This window comes from Prinia subflava, chromosome Z (genome assembly GCF_021018805.1).
Source record: "Prinia subflava isolate CZ2003 ecotype Zambia chromosome Z, Cam_Psub_1.2, whole genome shotgun sequence".
In the NCBI taxonomy this organism is placed as follows: Eukaryota; Metazoa; Chordata; class Aves; order Passeriformes; family Cisticolidae; genus Prinia; species Prinia subflava.
Window position 1 is genome coordinate 99,395,308 of NC_086283.1, and position 18,780 is coordinate 99,414,087.

At 39.0% G+C, this 18,780-nt stretch overlaps 2 protein-coding genes across 2 annotated transcripts in view; one reads left to right on the forward strand and one right to left on the reverse strand.

The window, feature by feature from the left end:
• Positions 1–473: 473 nt before the first annotated feature.
• PTCD2 (pentatricopeptide repeat domain 2) lies at positions 474–17,249 on the reverse strand. Its single transcript, XM_063422610.1, is given in 11 exon segments — positions 474–2,731; positions 4,109–4,222; positions 4,968–5,042; positions 6,470–6,583; positions 9,258–9,349; positions 10,461–10,539; positions 11,981–12,098; positions 12,904–13,033; positions 14,192–14,284; positions 17,074–17,192; positions 17,194–17,249. Coding segments are annotated over 11 exon segments (1,215 nt in total). The 3' UTR covers positions 474–2,506.
• The window catches only part of MRPS27 (mitochondrial ribosomal protein S27), a 43,200-nt gene continuing 41,585 nt past the window's right edge, over positions 17,166–18,780 (forward strand). Inside the window, exon 1 of the mRNA XM_063422609.1 lies at positions 17,166–17,311. Coding sequence (XP_063278679.1) covers positions 17,248–17,311 — 64 coding nt within the window. The 5' untranslated portion in view covers positions 17,166–17,247. The remainder of the gene's footprint in view (positions 17,312–18,780) is intronic.

An 18,780-nucleotide genomic window follows, 5' to 3' on the forward strand; every position in this document is an offset into this window, starting at 1 on the left:
CATCAGACTGTAGACTCTTCAAAACAAAAGCCAGTGTGCTTAGAATATTGATGCACCAAAAGATGAATCCATAAATAATCACCCAAATCCAAGATTACCCAAGTAACAGCCTTTGGGACTTGTATGACACAAATTAGACTTAATTGGAAATCAGCTGCATAAATATTAGAACTTGCTTATTTCCCCCAGCTTTTTTTTTTCCTAAGGGAAAATTTTAGTAGTCTTGTACAACACTTCTAGTGCAACTGTCAATATTCTAATTTTAATTGTCTGAATTTTGTGTGTGTTTCTTTGAACCTATCCTTTAATCTTAAGTCCCTGCTTTCTTCTTCTACTTAAGTACTGTTAGTTAAGTGCATCTCCTTTCCTTCTCAAGAAAAAGATGTGATTTCTTTTTTAAAAAAATCAACTTAGTACTCCTGAGTACATAAACCAAGGAAACAAGTAGTCAAGATAAAAAATAATGGAAAACATCAAGTATAATGACAATTTTAATGATTACTTCAGTTGCAGGTATGATACAGCCTTAGACGGGAACCTAAACAATTCTGATTAGAATGAACAAGCACACATGCACAATCCTAGGATGCAAAACTTGCAATTGCTGTAAGTTTTAAAGTGCCAGATAGGAAATTTAAGAGAACTGACCTTATGTATTTGCTGTGTAAGGCTAAATGGGTCAAACTGTCTTTGAAGGCCTTTAAAAACATGGAATTTATACACTTTTAACACCTAACAGTTGTCTTGATTGTACTGGACAACACCAGATGGTTTTCCTGTCCATACAAAGAGAGTAAACGGAATAGTAATTCATTCCTTTAAATTTCTTGCCACTAATCCTTACCACACTGCAAGCAGCCTTTAAAAATCTCATATCAAATTTATTGCTGGAGAAAAGATTCAGAATTTCTCAAAGGTACACATGATATTGGAAATGTTGAAAGAATTTTCAATGAAGAGAAAATTATGTGGGGAATTACATACTACACATTATTTCAGAAAAAGTAATAGCTGTGTTCTTAGATTAATGTATGTGGTACTTTAGTCTATGTCACCAATCATAAAAAAGGTACACACAATTCATAGAAATGTGATACACACTTCAAATCATCCTTCCCTTGCAAAAAATTCCATCTACTTTGTAACAGTTTTTGTACATTTTAAATATTAAGAGGACACAATGTGACCAAAGAAGTGACAGAGTTAAAGCTTCAGAAAGAAACATCCCACTGGCTGTAGCCACATTTGTTTTGAAGCATGGACGGGCTCTTGTTTCTTCGGTGTCTCACTGGCTTCAGTGATACAGATGCAGATATTTATTCACAGAAAATATACACTGAGTTCTGACTCAGAAAATATACACTTGAGTGGAGCAGAGACAAAATAAACAAACAGAAGGGACAGGAGAGATAATGCAGCCCAACTTGGCAAGTGCCAGCTGAGTTCCACCTAGTCCTGTGCTCACAAAACCACCAAGTTCTCTTACCAGCATGTTCAATATTTCACAAGCAAAGGCACCCAAAGGCACATGAATAGCCAAGGTACATCTGTTCCAAATTCCTTCTATTCTGGATGGTGAGTTCAGATTCTTGGGCATACAGGACTCACAGACACAAACAGCTTTTTACTGCTAGAGTCAAGGCACATTTGATCTAGAGTCAGTCAAAGAAGTGAAGCTTCTTTGTACTTTTTCTTCAATCAAAAAATAGGGTAAACTACACAGATGGTGTAATTACAGCTAAAAATGTGATCATAATTGCTCTAAAAAGCTTTTTGTAACTTAGTAGCAAATTTGCATCAAGATTGGCTTATCTTAGGAATCTTAGTATCAGAAAATTAGAAGGAAGCAATTTGTGAAGTCACTCAGTCTGAGAGTGACTTTTGATCAGGAATCTCCTTCAAGTGAGGAAGCAACCACTTGGGTTAGCATGCTAATTCCCTGGCATTTCCATGATCCCAGTTGGTACGAAAAAATTACTAGTATATTTCTTTAGAAGAAAAAGGTATTAAAGTGAACAAAATATGCTTGCTTCCCCCTGATTCTCTTGAGATCTAGAGACTCTGAATTGATAGTTCAAGTACTTCCATGCTCCTCTATCTGGACTCTTTCTTGCCTCTGTCCTTTCAGTCAGAACATTACATCTGATAAAGACCAAATTTTCCTCTTAAGAACCACCGAAGTCAGATCAGATACTCATACCACTTTGCTCACTTCCATCCATTCACTTCCAGAATATTTAGCATAGGAAAATCCTGATACAAGAGCCTAAGGAAAATGTCAGACCTTTCCATCACCCCCATTTCTGAACAACACAGAAACACCCACTGTTGCAACTTATTTTTTGGATCAAAATTGAAACAGGGAAGCAACGTGATCTGTATTTAACATGAAATTTTATACAAACAACTTGTAACTGCTCACCGTGTAAGAAGGCAAAAGACATTTTACTTGAACCTGGATTATAAGAGATGTTATCAGCAGTTCAATTTGGCATCAAATACTGAACTATTCCAACAACAGGTTTGACCAAAGTGGATTAGCACCCTGATAGCCCAATCGTTTCTGACTTAAAAGCTTTGCAGTGGTCTTCTTTGAACTAGGAATCTGGAAAAGCATGTCCTCCAGCGTGCACATGGTTATCCGTCCTGAAGCTTGTAGTTTGGTATAAATATTTCCTAATTTGACAGAAAGGTCAGGATTCTCTTCCATCTTTTCCCTGACTGTGGCCAGCTAGGAAGAGAAAAGGATAGACTGTTACAGTTCAGCAAGTGGAGCTCTCATTCTACACCACACTGAAGAAAAGCAGTAACTCACAGTAAAAAAAAAATACACAGTGTAAGATAGGTGGCTAAGGCAATGACTCATAGGATGAGGATTTTACAAAGAGTACATTATGCATCACCACGAAATGGTGGAAAGGCACTGCTTATCTACTAAAGAGAGTTTATTAGATATAGAACTTCCTTGAAGTTGTACAATCCCATTTTCAGTCCTAGTACAGACAAACACAATTATTTTCTATTTAAATGCAGGAAACATAATTGCTTCCTGGAATCTACTTTCCAGATCAGCACAATTCTAATTATTATTATGTATCTTCATAAATGCACAGTATATTACAAATCCGTAAAAGTTAAGACTATAGAAGACTGAGAAGTTCTGTTTGCCATACTCAAAAGTATGAGCTCAAAGTGTTAAGTAAATCCCTTAAAAATATTATTATCAATTAACTTTTGTGGAAGGGGACAGTTAGGACTAATGCTTAGTCCTCTTTTGCAGCTAAAAATTTCCCAAACAAAGCTGAAATACAACAGTAATGCATGCAACATTTATTGCAATGACTTTATAAAATGAAATGCTAAAAGAATTTCTTTTCAATATAGCAGTTAATATATATGGGCTATGTTTTGAAAGGTTGCCCCCCCTTCTCCTAATATTTATTATTTTGCATATTAGTTATTGATTTTGTTTAATAGGCAGCAGTAAAAGACTAAGTATTTAATTAATTAACACAGTCTTAAATGTCTGGTTCTACTGCCACATCCAAAATGAATATACTAAATAAGCTTCAGGAAAAGCAGCACCAATGCTGACAAACTGAGAAGGGCTACATTTGTGCTCTGAAGGAAGCCTTCTTATTGTTCAAGACTGTAAAAACCAGTTTTCACAGTAAAATATAGTCAAAGAGCAAAAACTACTATTTCCCATATCACACTTCCCTGTATGGTGTCATAGGTCTTTCTTGTATTACCAACCTAACAATATCACTGTTACCAGAAACTTTATTCTCATTTCATATGAAATGAAAATAGCACAGGCGGCAAGATGTAGTGGCATCTACATTCAGGTGAAACATGAGCTTTTAGAAGCAAGATCCACAATAAAAGTGAAGCAAACAGCTAAGTTTTGTCCAGGAATAGAGGAAGCCAGCCAGCTGCTTTGGCACTGGAATGCATCAGAACCCAAAAAACTACAGCAAAACTAATTGGAATGCATAAAAACCCAAACAACTACTACAAACACAGGCACCTGCAGTTCTGTGAGTGAACCACCACTGTTGTGGCTCAGCCCAGTTCCATGAACATTCTCTCATCACTGCATACTTACCACCTGCTCAGAAAACTCAGTTCTTTTCACAAAGGGAGGAGTGTCTACTTCCACTGCTGCCTCTAATGTATTTATTACTTCTTTTAGCAAACCAGATCTGAGCTGGACAAGGACCTTAAAGATAAAATAAAAACACACCACACAAGTAGTACATATCATAAGAATGCAAATATTTAGAGAAGTGTTCAAGGACGACATGAAGCAAACCAGTGCAAAATATATTTTCAGATGGTGCACTGAGAAAAATCCATCCATTGCAAACAAAGAGATGGAATGATCAATTTCCTCAAATGTTAAGGGTTTTTTACCAGCTGGGACCTGGAAAGGAAGGGTGAGGCTTGAGGCAGAGCTCCTCTGATGGAGCTGCACTACCTGCTCTTAAACAAAGTGAATTTTACCGTAGTTTAGAGGTCACTTATGGCACATGCAGATTTTCTCTCAGATTGTAGACTGCACAAGTAAAGAAAAGAATTGTATGTACACATGTGGATATGGTTTACAGGGCTGAAGGAGGCCTGAAGTGGGCAGAAGATTTACTTGGAGCTGGGTTTTTAAAATCTTCTGGAGCTAGAAAGCAAATATCATAACCAGAAATTGCTCATGGGTCTATGCTCACAGATGTAGGATTTACATTTCCACCTATGGCAGGAAGTAATTTTAAAAAGTGGGTGGAGATTGAGTCCAGAATGTAAGTCATCCAATGACAGAAATTGTCTATTGGCTCAGAAACAAGCTCAGCAACATTATCAACACATCCCTGGGCTAGGAAGAGGCTGGTCTTCTGTTACTTTGCACTTGGGAGTTCATTGGATAGTGTAGCATACTCAGCAAGACTTTAATACAAGGCAAACATACTTACTTTAAGATTATTGTATAGTTTGTTCTCTGTTCTCATTATCTGCGAACAATAAAATTTGGCTTGGGCTACATCGTTCTGGGAAGCAATCATAAATAATAAAAAAATAGTCATACATACAAGTCAAACTTGCAGAACAAAAGAAAAACAGCAGTCTGTCACAACTTTTCAATAAATCACAAAGCAGTGTCTAGAACTCCTTTACCAAGACCCAGCACCCAGCTTGCAAAAGGAATAGCCCATGCTGGAATTCCCATGTCATCTGGCCCTTTAGTACTCTGTGTGTGTCTGTCACATGTAACCATCAGTAAACATGAGATCACCTAAAAGATGGAAGGTTTACACACATGCTCAGTTCAACACATGTCAGAGTAATGAAGTGCAGCATATGTTACCCTGTATATTTATCCTGCTCAGCCCTTCTAACCTTTTGGACATACACATTTACAGTACTGTATCTATGTCATCAGTTGATTTGTATGGACAGTAAATGTTACACTGACATTTACTAGACCAAGCAATGCTACTTGGGATCAAGAAACATCTTACTTATAGCAAGAAGTGCTGTCAAAATTCATTCAGAGTAAGGAACAGCTAAATGTAATGTGGAGCATTATTCCATTTGCAAAACAAGAATTTTATCATGCCATTGTACACATGAATAAATTTATTTCAATGATGCTATTTTTCAGTGTCTCCATTCACAGAGACAGAACAAAAAAAGACCACACAGTGCATAGAAATGTTTAACCATTCTACTCCATTAATTTAAATTTGTGAGTAAGATCAAATTTATAGCACTTCCAGCATCTCTCACTTCCATTTTAACACAGAACAGAGAAGGTTCAGGGCATACCCAACCTGTATACACAAATTAATGGCAGAGGAAACCCAAACTTTATTACAAATGTTAGAATTTCCTAACAGTTTTTCTCCTGCTCCATTTTTCACCCTGTGCTGCCTCAGAGCCTCTTCGTATCAGTACTTAGGTATATGAGGTATAGCAAAACCTCCCCAGGCATAAACATGTTGTGGAGAAAGTCCACCTCCCTGGCAGTGGGGATAGACACATCAAAGCCTTGAGTCTGCCTCCCAAGAAAAACATTTAAAAGAGATGACTGTGCAAATACTTTAAATTATCATTTTAATTCTATTTAAAGGACATTACCACTAAATAGCAGTATCCACAGGACTAGGTTCATGGTGACACCTAACCTGTTGGCCTAACTCTATAAATTTTTAATATTCTAGATGGTACTGTCACAAAATACTTGTGCATTAGACTCAATATATATATTTAGTTTTAGAAGTGTCCATATCCAATTTATGTGAGCGTTGTCTATACTGCTACTGTTTCAGGAGCCTGAAAGATCCAGTACTTGGAGCTATGACATAGTGATGCTTTCTCCATGTTAGCTTCCTTTCACTATCTGTCTACAACAAAACTAGAGAGTATCCCTCTCTCTACAGAGACCCAGGCACAACCAAAACCAGAGACACTGTACCTGCTTGAGGGCAGTTGCCATTGCAAAGCAGTATGCTCGTAGTGGTAACGTGTCACCTTTCAGCTGTGCCTCCTCAAGCAGTCTCGCAGAGATTTTGGAAGATTCGGGGCTGCCCTGCACAGAAACATCAGAGGAAGTTGTGCTTGTTATTCTGGTTACCTGAAAGGACTATAAGCACCTGCAGTCATACTCAGAAGGTGTTCAGAAGTCAAACATACTCTACAATCAAAAAGGCAATATGTATCTGAAACCAAGCAAGCAGAATTTGTGCAGCACTTTTTGAGAAGCACAACATCAAAATATGATGTTCGAAGTGATAGAGGTCACAGGAGGGTAAAAATAATTTCTATTATTTTAACAACTACACTTTGCCATAACTGCTTGGGCTTCTGCAACAGATGAAACAGCCCCAGCAGTATACTAAACATACAGACATTTTAATTTTCACTTTTAAGTAATTTCTAAATCAGGAAGGAAGATTAATTTTTTGTTGTTACTTTATTCTAAAAGCTACATTAGGTTGTTACTGAAAATCAACATTTTCTAAGGTTTGAAGTATTAAGTACCATTCCACTAAAGGAATCTGTGTATATGTGAATTTGAACATTCAGTAATTTTTAGTCGCTCTTACAGATTAAGTCTTGAAAAATGTTTTCAAAGTATATATTCTAATATTACAGCTTAGACATTTGTCTTTTTCCAACACAGAGGGCTTCCATTATTGTTGGGAATTTTCAACAGGTGACAGTAAAAGGGAATGAGTTCAGCTCTGTGCTACCTCTCAAAAGATCAACTCTCCAAACAAATGCTATTAACACTGGAAATTACGAGTGGGACTGACTGGACCCCAAACAAAATAGTATCTGTCAAACATAAAAGCTGGCAGCAGGAAGGTTTTGTAACAGTAGGTATACCATCAATATGGATAAGAATCCTCAGATTTGGTGCTGATTTCTGTTCCTAGTAGTCAAAGTGTAATTCCTGCAAAATATGGTTTAAAATATGTTCCTTGAAAATTTAGAAACATTTTGACCACCAGAAGATTGAGTTTTATTACATATATACTTTGTTATCATCAAAAGGCCTATAGCTCTTTCCTGCACTAAAAGACCATCTGTGCCTTACAGTGACTTAAAGCATCCCAGAAGTGTTTTAGAGTTGACCTCAAAAATGCCTCTGTGCAAAGATTAAACATTAATTCCTTTGTTTATCCACTGGAAATAATCTGAGCTTTAAGCCTAGTACATTTCTCTGCACTGGTCTCTGGCAAGGTTATTTAAAAGAAAACAAAAATGGTAAAAATCCAGCAAAGCTTTTAATGTCACCAGTACTGTTTTTTTATTATTAGAGTACTGCACCTTGAAGATCCTTCATTTCAAGATTTTTTTCTGACATGTTTCATCTTGCATCATGAGAAAAAGCAAGTTTGAGTATCACATTTTCTCCTCCTCCTCCTCCTAAGAGATGAGTCAACAGATTAAGCTTTTAAAAGAGCTCCACCTAATCCTCTTTAGTGCATAAAGGGTTACTACAGCTTATTCCCCCACTGATAGTATTTTGTCTTAGTGAAAAAGCCCCACAGATTTATTGTGACTATTCAACTCACCCAGGTGACAGTGTAGAATTATCTCCCCCTCTCTTTTTATCAATAGTAATAATGTGCCAGATTCTTTATTGAAAATATATGTAGGGCCAGAAGTAGGGAACCCATTCCTGTTGAACATGCCTTGGATCCCAGCTTTCTAACTGCAGGCCATGTTAAAAAAAACTTGTAAAGATTTTAGGAAAGAAGCTACAGCAGACCTAAAGGCAGCTTAATTCATTAGAATTGAGAATTTCAGGAAAACCACATAAACTACTGCAGAGGTACCATTTTAGGTTAACTGCTCGTTATCACATATGCACACAGTTTCATTGCATGGCTAACTGATAAACCTGAGGAAGTTCAGTCTAGTGTATAATTTTTTTCCCCAGCTAGTGCCTTTACAAAAGATGAGGAATGGAAGAAGTTTCCAAATGGGTTTGGGAAAGGTTTGCATTAAAATTTCAAACTGCAGAACTGACTCAAATCTGGAGAGGAAGATCAAATAAAAAAGTTCTGGGATCTCACCTCGCTATTAAAGGGAAACAGTTCTAAGAAAACACTCATAGAGCTGATTCATTCTGGTTTCTTACCATGCTCATGCTCTTTTTATTTGAGCTATATATACAGGTAAGCTTAAGTAGCTGCCTGCTTATCTAAAGGCATTCATTTATGTTTCTTTTCTCCATTCAGCTGTCCATTTTCATCAGGCGTGATGGAAACAGATTACAACTCTATTCCTTGTCAAATTTGTGTGCAATTTCACCAATGGTTCAAGACTGCTTGTAGGGGGAGGGGAGAAATGGATGAGGGATGTCTGGCAAACAGAACATATCACGTATATGCCTTAAGGAAATGACACTATAAAACCAATAACTGAGGCTGAAGCACAGAGTATTGTCTGAAGAGATGCAAACATCACAGAAAGAATACTCTAAGGTAATCAAAGGCTGTAGTAAATTTGTTCCTTAATGCTCATGTCCATGCAACTTCTTAGAGATTTGCTGTGTGACATTAATTTGTATGGGAAAAGATGTATGTATACAATATCATGTACAATGAAGCACCTTAGGACATATATATGTTTGAAGTACTTGTACTAGATACAAAATCATGACAGAGAAAATATGGAAATCCAAACAAAATCCAAAGAAAAGGAAGAGATAAAGAAGGCATTTCAAACACTTTTTCATTCATAATACTTACCAGTTTATAGCATATTGCAACTGCAAGCAGATAGGTTTCTTTGTTGAAAGGTATCCCTCGCTTTCTCATTTCTACCAGAACTTCCAAAGCACCTATCAAAAATATATTAGTGTTACTCACTTCATAAATTTAAGGCTGTACCTCTCAAAACTGAAAAGAAGAAACAATTCAATAAAGTATGAGTTCAATAAGTTTATTTTAAAATATGAATGTAAACTGAAATCTGTTATTTGAAAAAAATCAAAAAGTTTAATGCAGGTCATTTGGATCTCTTTCAACTTAGCAAGGAGGTTTTCAGTTTACACTAGCACATGGCCTTATTCTTCTATTATTTCTATATGAAAATCTAAAACTAAATTCTATATATTTGACAAAGCCATCCTCACTGTTCCTAACAGAAAGCTTCCACCACTGTAAACTACACAGCATCTCCTCATTAATTCACATGGTCCATTCCACAATGCTGCATTTAGGTGCAGATCTAGGTTTCTTTTGCAGTGGCTCAGTCTCAACTTTCAGGACAACTGCTGGACTTAAATTTGCCAAATGTTAAGAGAACAGCCGTTATGTGTTTAACAAATATCAGATAAAGGGATCTGCTTGAAAAGCTTTAAGGTTTTCTTATGGAAAGTCTTAAGTTAGGTCAGATGATTTCTCCTTGTCTTCACAAAGGGCCAAACTGATTTGAAGCACTGGACTTCTGCATTGCAGTAGCCACTCTCTGTAAGGACACAAGTAGACAAACCAAGCAAAGAATATAGTTTGGTTTTGGAAAAAAAGGTACTCTTTCTTGCTCTGACACAAATGCAGAATAAAGAGAAAAATTGCTGAGTAAATTAACATTCCAAAGCTCACATAAACCAGATTTTGAATAGAGAAGAAAAAATGCTACAGAAAATTACAAAGCAAAGAAAAGTAACACTTTAGTGAAAAGGGTTTGGGGAAAAAGCTCTCCTGGATAACAACAGTTCTGTGGAACTAGAATGGCAAGAATTCTGTCAGAAGTATGAAATAAATAGAGCCTTTCATTTTTATTACACACTACAGTGCAACTCATTCACATCTACAGTTATTTACATGATGTTTGGCCATCTAAAACCATAGCAAATCAGCAAATAAATATATAAACACACACCCCCTCACCACTTACAGTGAGAAGCATCCTCCCCAAAATTAATTTGCCTTAGCAAATCCGGTACTTACTTTCAAAATAGCCCTTTTTAAACAACATAGTCATCAAAATATGGAATGATGTACTGTCTGAGAAAAAACCTTGCAGATTCTGGAGAGGAAATAGAGCAAGCATAAGAAAAGTCAGTTCAGTGAAGAGTTTTACTGTGCACAGCATTTAGCACTGGAATAAGTCTCATCTTTACAAGTTCAGTATTTAACTCTAGGTTCCCTGTCTGTCTCTCTGTCAAATGATGTCAAAAATACCAGTGACTCATTATGGTCAAAAGGTCACTAAAATCAAACAGAAATTTCCCATTATCATTTTTTCTTAATGACCTTTAAGTCAGTGGAAGCAGAAGTCAGTGTCAGCTTGCAGCTGATGAACAGCATGTTTGGGGTAAAGTACCACCAACATGAAACTGAATGAATTTTTTGCTAATCACAATATCAAATGATCAGCACAAGAACTTGAGTGATGATGGTAAGAGTAACAGAAGAGAGAGGAATTACATTTTATGTTTCATTTCAACCACACTGTGTATTGGGAATATACAAATACAATACCAGAGGTATTGAGTATCTGCAGCAAAATATTGAGAAGTGTTATTGTACATTACTATGCAGATACTATGTACTATAAGTACAGCAGTCCCTGTCTGATAGAGACCCAAATTAAAAACAAAAGAAATAGAAACTACACATACTCTTTCTTATACATGCCTAACTTAAGAATAGCAGCAAGTCTTCTCCCTGGCTCCCTGACACATTTCATGCCTTAAGGAATTAATATCAGTGAGATTTTTGCTGTCTGCCAGAGATTTTTGAAGTCACAACGTTATTACACAGACTGGACCTGATTATTATTTTGCCATAATAGTGCACACAGAATTTTAGAGACATTCAGAAACAAGTCTTTCAGTTTCTTCAGCACTAAAATGGCCAAGGTTCCTGAGCTGATGAGTATCATACCACCTCTACAGGGTTCAGAGAGAGATTGAAGTACAGAGCAACACAGTGAACCTGTTGGTGCAAATCACCCAAGGAATTTCAGAGGACTACTGCAGAAAAAACCACAAGTGCTCGCTTTCAAGAAGGATTCAATTCAACACAGGATGCAGGAAAACATGCATCAGCTGTATTCATTTAAGTAATTATTCTTTCACCAACACTTTTTACTCAATTTTTATTCAAATGATGCAATCATACAGAAATAAAGTTACTGATCAAACTAACATTTAATTTCCTTTTAATTACTGTGTTAAAATAAAATCCATGTAATCTGCACACCTACATTAATGTCATAGACATCCTTGTTACTGCAACACATCTTCAGGTTTATCACCTCATGCAAAGCTCATGTGTAGTATACCATTACTCATATTTTAACATTATTAATAACAACAATAGTAGTACTAATACTAATACTAATACTAATACTAATACTAATACTAATACTAATTATTATTATTATTATTATTATTATTATTATTATTATTATTATTATTATTATTATTATTATTATTATTATTATTATTATTTAGGGTAATTACCTGATCTTTGATAAGTTCTACTGCTGGTCTTTCAAGGTCTAGCTCATAACACAGCCTCATAAAGAGTGGCCCAAATTTAAAATTACGTAAGGTTGTGATTCCATTCTGTTCATGGTACCTATGAGAAAGATTAAAAAATTAATCATACAAGGCATGGAATTTGCCAAGGGAGAACAGCTTTAAATAGACAGTAAGATCTGCAGGTGCAATGACAGAGACACACACTCTGAGCTGCACCAGCCAAAGATATATAGATAACAGGAAATGAATTTTAAGGAAAACTATTGTTTGGATTAAGAAAAATAAATTAATTGGTAATAAATAATGTCTTTTATTACCAATATAGTAACTTTCATTGAATAAATAATAGAATGGGTCTCTGCCTTGAAAATTCTGAGCTGCTTTACCTTCTATTCGTGGAACAACAGCAAAGAAAGTTGCAGCAGTTCATTTTAACAGCAGTACCTGCTGAAATACCTCAACAGAAAGAGAAAGCATTTCTGTATTTTACTTTTTTCTCTATAGTCCCTATATCATATTTGCTGGGAAAGCTTCCATTCACAAAACCTCCAGCTATTGACTACTGGTTGCAGGCCAGTTTATAACCAGGCATGTCTGGGCTGGGATGCCCCAGAACACCTCTGCCTCACAGCTGTGGGATCATTTTTCTCTCTGTCTCACCACTTTGGTAAGTAGGACACCACTATGCCCTCACAGCTTAACTCTCCTTTAACATTAGAGTCTCTAAAGGGTTGGAAGACACAAAGTATTTAAATAAAAATACAACCTTAAATTAAGGGATTAACTATGCATATTGTAATTGAATTAGGGCAAGACCTCAATTGCAGATATAACCTGGGATGATCTAATAAAAGCAAAAAGATAAAGACAGAAAAGGATGTTACCTGGATTGTCAAAAATACCTGTAAATAACTTTTCTGGCTAGTTCCACATCAGAGGAAGTCTGACATAAATGCAGCAAATTTTTTAGTTCATTTCTGAGAATTATTCCATCTTTCCTTAGTTTTTCTTTAATATTTTTAAAATATTGATCTGAAAATTAAACACATACAGCAGCAGTCTTTAGGCAATTCCATTACCTGAGTTACATACCTGATACCTGAAATGTGGAGACTCAATGAAGCAGAACTCTTGGGTTTTTTTCACCAATAAAACTGCATAAAACTTCTAAGAGACAAGCATGCCAATGTGTCCCCATGAAGTCATGTCAGACTTAGAAAACCAAGGAGATGCTTCCTGTGAAACTTAATTTCACTACATATGTTATGGAGCATATCAGGTAATGCAAAAGTTTTAACAGGGAATAAAGTTTTGTGACATTTTGTTCTTTTGCTGAAAAGCAAACAAGCACACAAAACCATTTCCACTCAGTATTCAAATGACCATAAGAATTTCTACTAAATAGTGGTCATACAGAAGAATTAAATTTCTTCAGAGCTGATGAACACACAAAGACTTTCATACATAATCTATCCATTTCTTTAAATGGCCATAAACTTGGAGTTGCTACCCTTTTACTCCAAAAGAGAGGGTTCTCTATCCAGCACATTTTCCTATGACAAAGCAAGCACAAAGACCAGACCTTCAGTTGCTAATTTCAAGCCTCTGACTCAGACATACACAAGATTAAAATCACATATACCACCTGGCAGCTCCATTCCTCTCATGGTGCTGCCACCATCTTGGGCTGGGAAATGAACTTTTTTTGTAGCAGTTGCTGGGTCACTGCTCTTCCCAAGATAGTGACCTGCACAAGAGGCGCAAAGTAGATACACTAACAAAATTTGGGGAGCAAATTAAAAAAGAAAATAATGTGAAAGCCCTTTTCTGAATAGTACGGTAACTGTTTAGCTTTGTGTTAACTTTCTGTGTTGCTATTACACTTGAAGCAAGATTCATAGACCGAAACAGTTTTTTCTATTAGATTGTCTAACAAAGTTGGAAGAGTAAGGGCACAAACATTTCAGGTCTTATGTAAACACCTTACATACATGAAAGCTTCTCAACACATATTCTCCACATAGCATAAGTAATACTACATTATAATGTTAAGTAAAAAATATTTGCAAGAGGAAGACATAATTTGCTTCTTTAAATGGGGTCAATTGGTGCCATATTATTATGACTTTGACTGTTTGTTTCCTAAGAGTCATGCTAAAGTGGTGACCATGAAATAAATGGTATGTGTACCTTTACTGCCATGAAGCTCATTTCTAATTGCCACTTTCATCTGCTGAAATTCCTGCAACTTTATATCTTCTTCTGTTAGCAGGTACCGCTTCCCTGCCATAGGAAAAAAAGAGGAAGGTTGAGTTTCATGCCACACTGTATGATTTAATTGTACAGAATCTGGCATGTGTGAATTACTGACAACACTGTGATTCCAGACCACTGGGATATGACACTAAAATACAGATTGCAAAAACTGCAGTTACTCTCATCACTGACAAAAGAACCCAAATAATATGTCACAGCTTTCCAGAGCTTATGTGGACAAGGATGAAGAAGTATCTAGTTACTGGATGTGCAAAAGAAAAACTAGAGGCTACATTCCTCTCCACTAAGCCAAGGAGATTCTGCACAAAATTTCCACCCCCTCCTTCATACTTTTCTAAGGATTTGTCTTGTTTTCCTTTGTTTTCCACAATTCACTAGTGGCACAACTTGCTTACCCCACAAGTTTATAAAATAAATCATTCTGGAAGCTCCAAATGCAGTAGAAAGACACAAAAAGCTTATTGTTTTTCATTTATAAAAAACAACAAGTGTATTATTTGGATCGCAGCAACCCTTGGGTCACCTAATAATGTTCTGCTGCAGTACAGACATCAGAGGTAAGACAGTCACTGAGTGTAGAATGTCAAAATTAACTTTGGGTGCTGACTTTAACTGTACTGTCTTGCAAGCTGCTTTACAACAAGCATCATGCAAAAGCTATTTGACAAGATTTTGCTGTCACAAAAACAGGTGTCCAGAGGATTTTTATTAGCAACTACTGACTTTGTAACAGAGAATCACAAAAACAGCTAAGATTGTTAAAATGTAATATTTTAGGGTTTTGGTTTATAAAGGCTTATTTGAAGCATGAAAGCACAAGAACAAGTATTGAACTAGATTGTTTATTCTCATTCTGCATATCCCTAGGAAAACGTAACTGGCCATGTAAACAAAGCCACTAGTTTTCTAAGCAAGTGAAGCATGATAATGACACGCTCCATAAAACCTGAAGAAAAAAAAATCCATTAAATGGCACATTTATCCATTAAATTTAATTGAAACAGTTCCAATGGATAAACAAATACATTTTATGCAGCATGAAATTGACCTGCATTACACTGCATTACACTCTGCTGGTCTAGCACTGCAAGACCATCCTTGTCACAGGCCTTTGCAAAGCTGGTGCAGAAATCATGCTGGTGCCCGGGATGGGACTAGAGCAGCACTAGTGCATTCAACTTGCTGAATTATACTGCTTCCTTAGACTCATCCCTTTCAGTGTTACAGAAACCAAAGGGACCAGCAAGGAAAAAGGAGGGAGATGGATATGAGAGCTGGCACATGCAGGTGGTGCAGGACATCTCAGAGAACTCAACCAACCAATCAACCTACCTGCTTAGCATCAGGCAAATAATTGGGACAACCTTCTATATGGCCAGACCCTGAAGGGGATGGGCAGAGCACCACAGAGAGAGAGAGATCTCCATGTCTCTGAGGGGTATAACAGAGATGTAACCTGAGCAAAACTTCCAGCACTGCTAGCACAGTGGGTCAGGAGCCCAGCCAGGGACTAGGCTGGGGAGCCCTCTGCCATACACCTCTTTTCCATGCACTCCTCTTTCCTTGTTTCTGAATCCCAGGGTCTGGATAAGGCTGTCATCCTCCAGAATAAATACACATTTATGAAGCTGCATGTTTATTTGTTTGGTTGTTTTTTTTAATGTCATATCCTGACAGCAGCAAGCAGGGGATATGCTTGTTAGTGTAGAAACACATGATCACAGAGCATGATTACATGCAGGTGATTTTATTGAAGAGGTCTGGGAATCAGGGGCACAGACACAAATCTGACTCCAACATGGATTCGAGATGGACACGTTTTTAAACCCTTTTCGTGATATAACTACATATTAATTATTAAACTTATACTGTTCTATTGTATACATTGATCTTACCCGAGCACCAATTTCCAAGCCCCTTAAGCTTAGTTTCTTATGATTCTTATTGCGATTAAGCAATAATCATACTCAATTACCAAATAATCATCACATCTAACAATCATACCACTTATCACTTACTCATTATTCAGTTTCACAGGATCTAATAAAGACAGTTCGCTCCCAAGACTTACCCAATCCTGGCTCCCTTTCCCAGGGTCTACCAGGCCCAAGCTTTCCTTCCATCCCCCTGAATCTATTGTATGCAATTCCCATGATTTAAAAAGCATTTTAACCCTATGCTGTCATGCTGACTAACACTGACCTCTGGGGTGACCTTATTGCAGCCTTTCAGCGGGGCCTACAACACAGCTGGAAGGGAACATGCACAAGGGCATGTGGTGCTAGGACACGTGGGAATGGCCTCCGACTAGAGTCTTTGATTAGAGAATAGGTTTAGGTAAGATATGAGGAAGAAATTCTTTGCTGGGACGGTGGAATAAGTAGCTCAGAGAAGCTGTGGATCTAGCATCCCTGGATAAGCGCAGGGGCAGGTTGGATGGGGTTCTGAGCAATGTGGTCTAGTGGAAGGTGCCCCGATGGCACAGGGTTCGTAGTGGATGATATTTAAGCTCCCTTCCAACCCAGGCCATTATGCGATTGTTTCACCGATTCCGTGACGCCGACTCTCCCCGCGGGACACCTCTGCCGGGCCAGCTCGGCCCGTCCACGGCGGCGCACCCCCCACACGCAGAGCGCCATCGGCGCAGGAACTACAACTCCCGTCAGGCACACAGCCGGCAGCGGCGCCCGGGCCTGCCGGGAGCTGCAGTACCCCGCTATCTCCCCAGCCAAGCGGCAGCCCCGCGCCCCGGCCGGCCATCCCGGCGCCCACCCCCGCCGCGCACCCCGCGGTACCTGCGGGCGCGCAGCCCCAGCCGCCCGCGGCGGGCGGGCGGACCGCGGAGCGCCGCGCCGCCTGCCGCAGCGCCCGCCCGGAGCCGCCCGCCAGCACCGCCGCCATCTCACGGCCGGGCCCGCGGGGCGGGGCGCTCGCAGCCGGGGCCGCCCGCCTCCTCCGGCCTCGGCGCCATGGCCGCCCCCGTGCTCCGGCGCGCCGTGCTCCGCGGCGGGAGCGCCCTCGGCGCGGCCCCAGGTCGGTGCGCGGCTGGCGGGGCGGGGGGCGCGGCGCCGGGCGTCGTGGTTGGCGCCGGCTGCGGTGGGGGAGCATGAGCAGGGACGGGGTGATGCGTAGGGATTTCGCTCGCCTTTCCCTCCCTCTCCCTCTGCGTGCGTGCGTTTAATTAGAGATAGCTCAGAAGACGTTTAGTGGCTAGTATATAGTGCAGGAGACTGTTCGCAGTGTGTTTTTTTAACAGGTAATCCCCCGTGCCGATTTGATAGCACAACTTGGTAGGACCTGCCTTTTTGTGTTAGGGAAAGCCACGCGGAACTGTGCCGGAGGCCGCCAAACCCGCGGCAGCGCCGTGATCAGCAAACCTGCTACCGGCGCTGGCAGCGGCGCCACCAAGGCTGATGTTTTGGACGAGCCAAAGATGTGACCTTCGGGAAGAGCTGAGCCCAGTGACGCTGGGTGCGGTGTGGTGGCCATGAGGGGTGGCTGCTGCGCCTTTCCACGCGTTTGTTCCTCCGTGCCACGGCCCGGCCGTGCCGCCCCGGCCCCGAGTCCGCCCCGGCCCCGGCGCCCTCAGCGCGGCGCTGCCACACGCGGGGCCTGCGCTGCCGAGAGCAGCCCGGGGCAGCCTCTGGCAGTGCTTGGCACTGCCCTCCTTAGCCGTGAGCGAATGAATGAATGAATGACTTCTTGTTTATGCTGAAGGAAAAAAACGCGACAATTAAAGACCCCAAACCCGCCACACCAACCCCCCCCCGCATCTTGTGTGCTCCTCGTTTATCAACGAAAACGACAGCTAAAGGAAACCCCAGCAACCACCAGAATACCTCTTTTTCTTTTTCTTTTTCTTTTTCTTTTTCTTTTTCTTTTTCTTTTTCTTTTTCTTTTTCTTTTTCTTTTTCTTTTTCTTTTTCTTTTTCTTTTTCTTTTTCTTTTTCTTTTTCTTTTTCTTTTTCTTTTTCTTTTTCTTTTTTCCTAGCTGTTTGATAAAGTATTGTCCATAATTTTGAAGTCTGACTCCGGAATTCCGTGTTCTGAATCTTTTTCACGGTAGTTTCCTGAGGTGTTCCGTACTGGATGTGTGGATATGTTTGCGCATCAGAAAGGTCATAAGAAGGAAAAATTCTTTCACAACCAAAATGAAGCTTTTAGTGCTAGCAGATAGATGTTTAGCTAAAGGCTTTGAAGTAGTTGTTAAGACTTCTGTGTAGCATTGTAGTGTCTATTTTTAAAATTCTTATTTCATAACATTTCTTCCTGCTGTCTTCTATATGTATTTCTATATCTTCCTTCCAACAGATTTTATCCAGGTGTTCCTCGTGCATTTTCAAGACCTCATCATCTGTGATTGATACATAAATTCTTCCAGCTGAAGCATTTTCTGTTTTGTTTCAAAAGCTAGCATAGCATCTCTAGCAGTTTTGGTGGTACAAAGAATGTTCTAAAAAAGCTTTCAAAAATATTTCGTTGAGTCTGCAGTTCATAGGAGA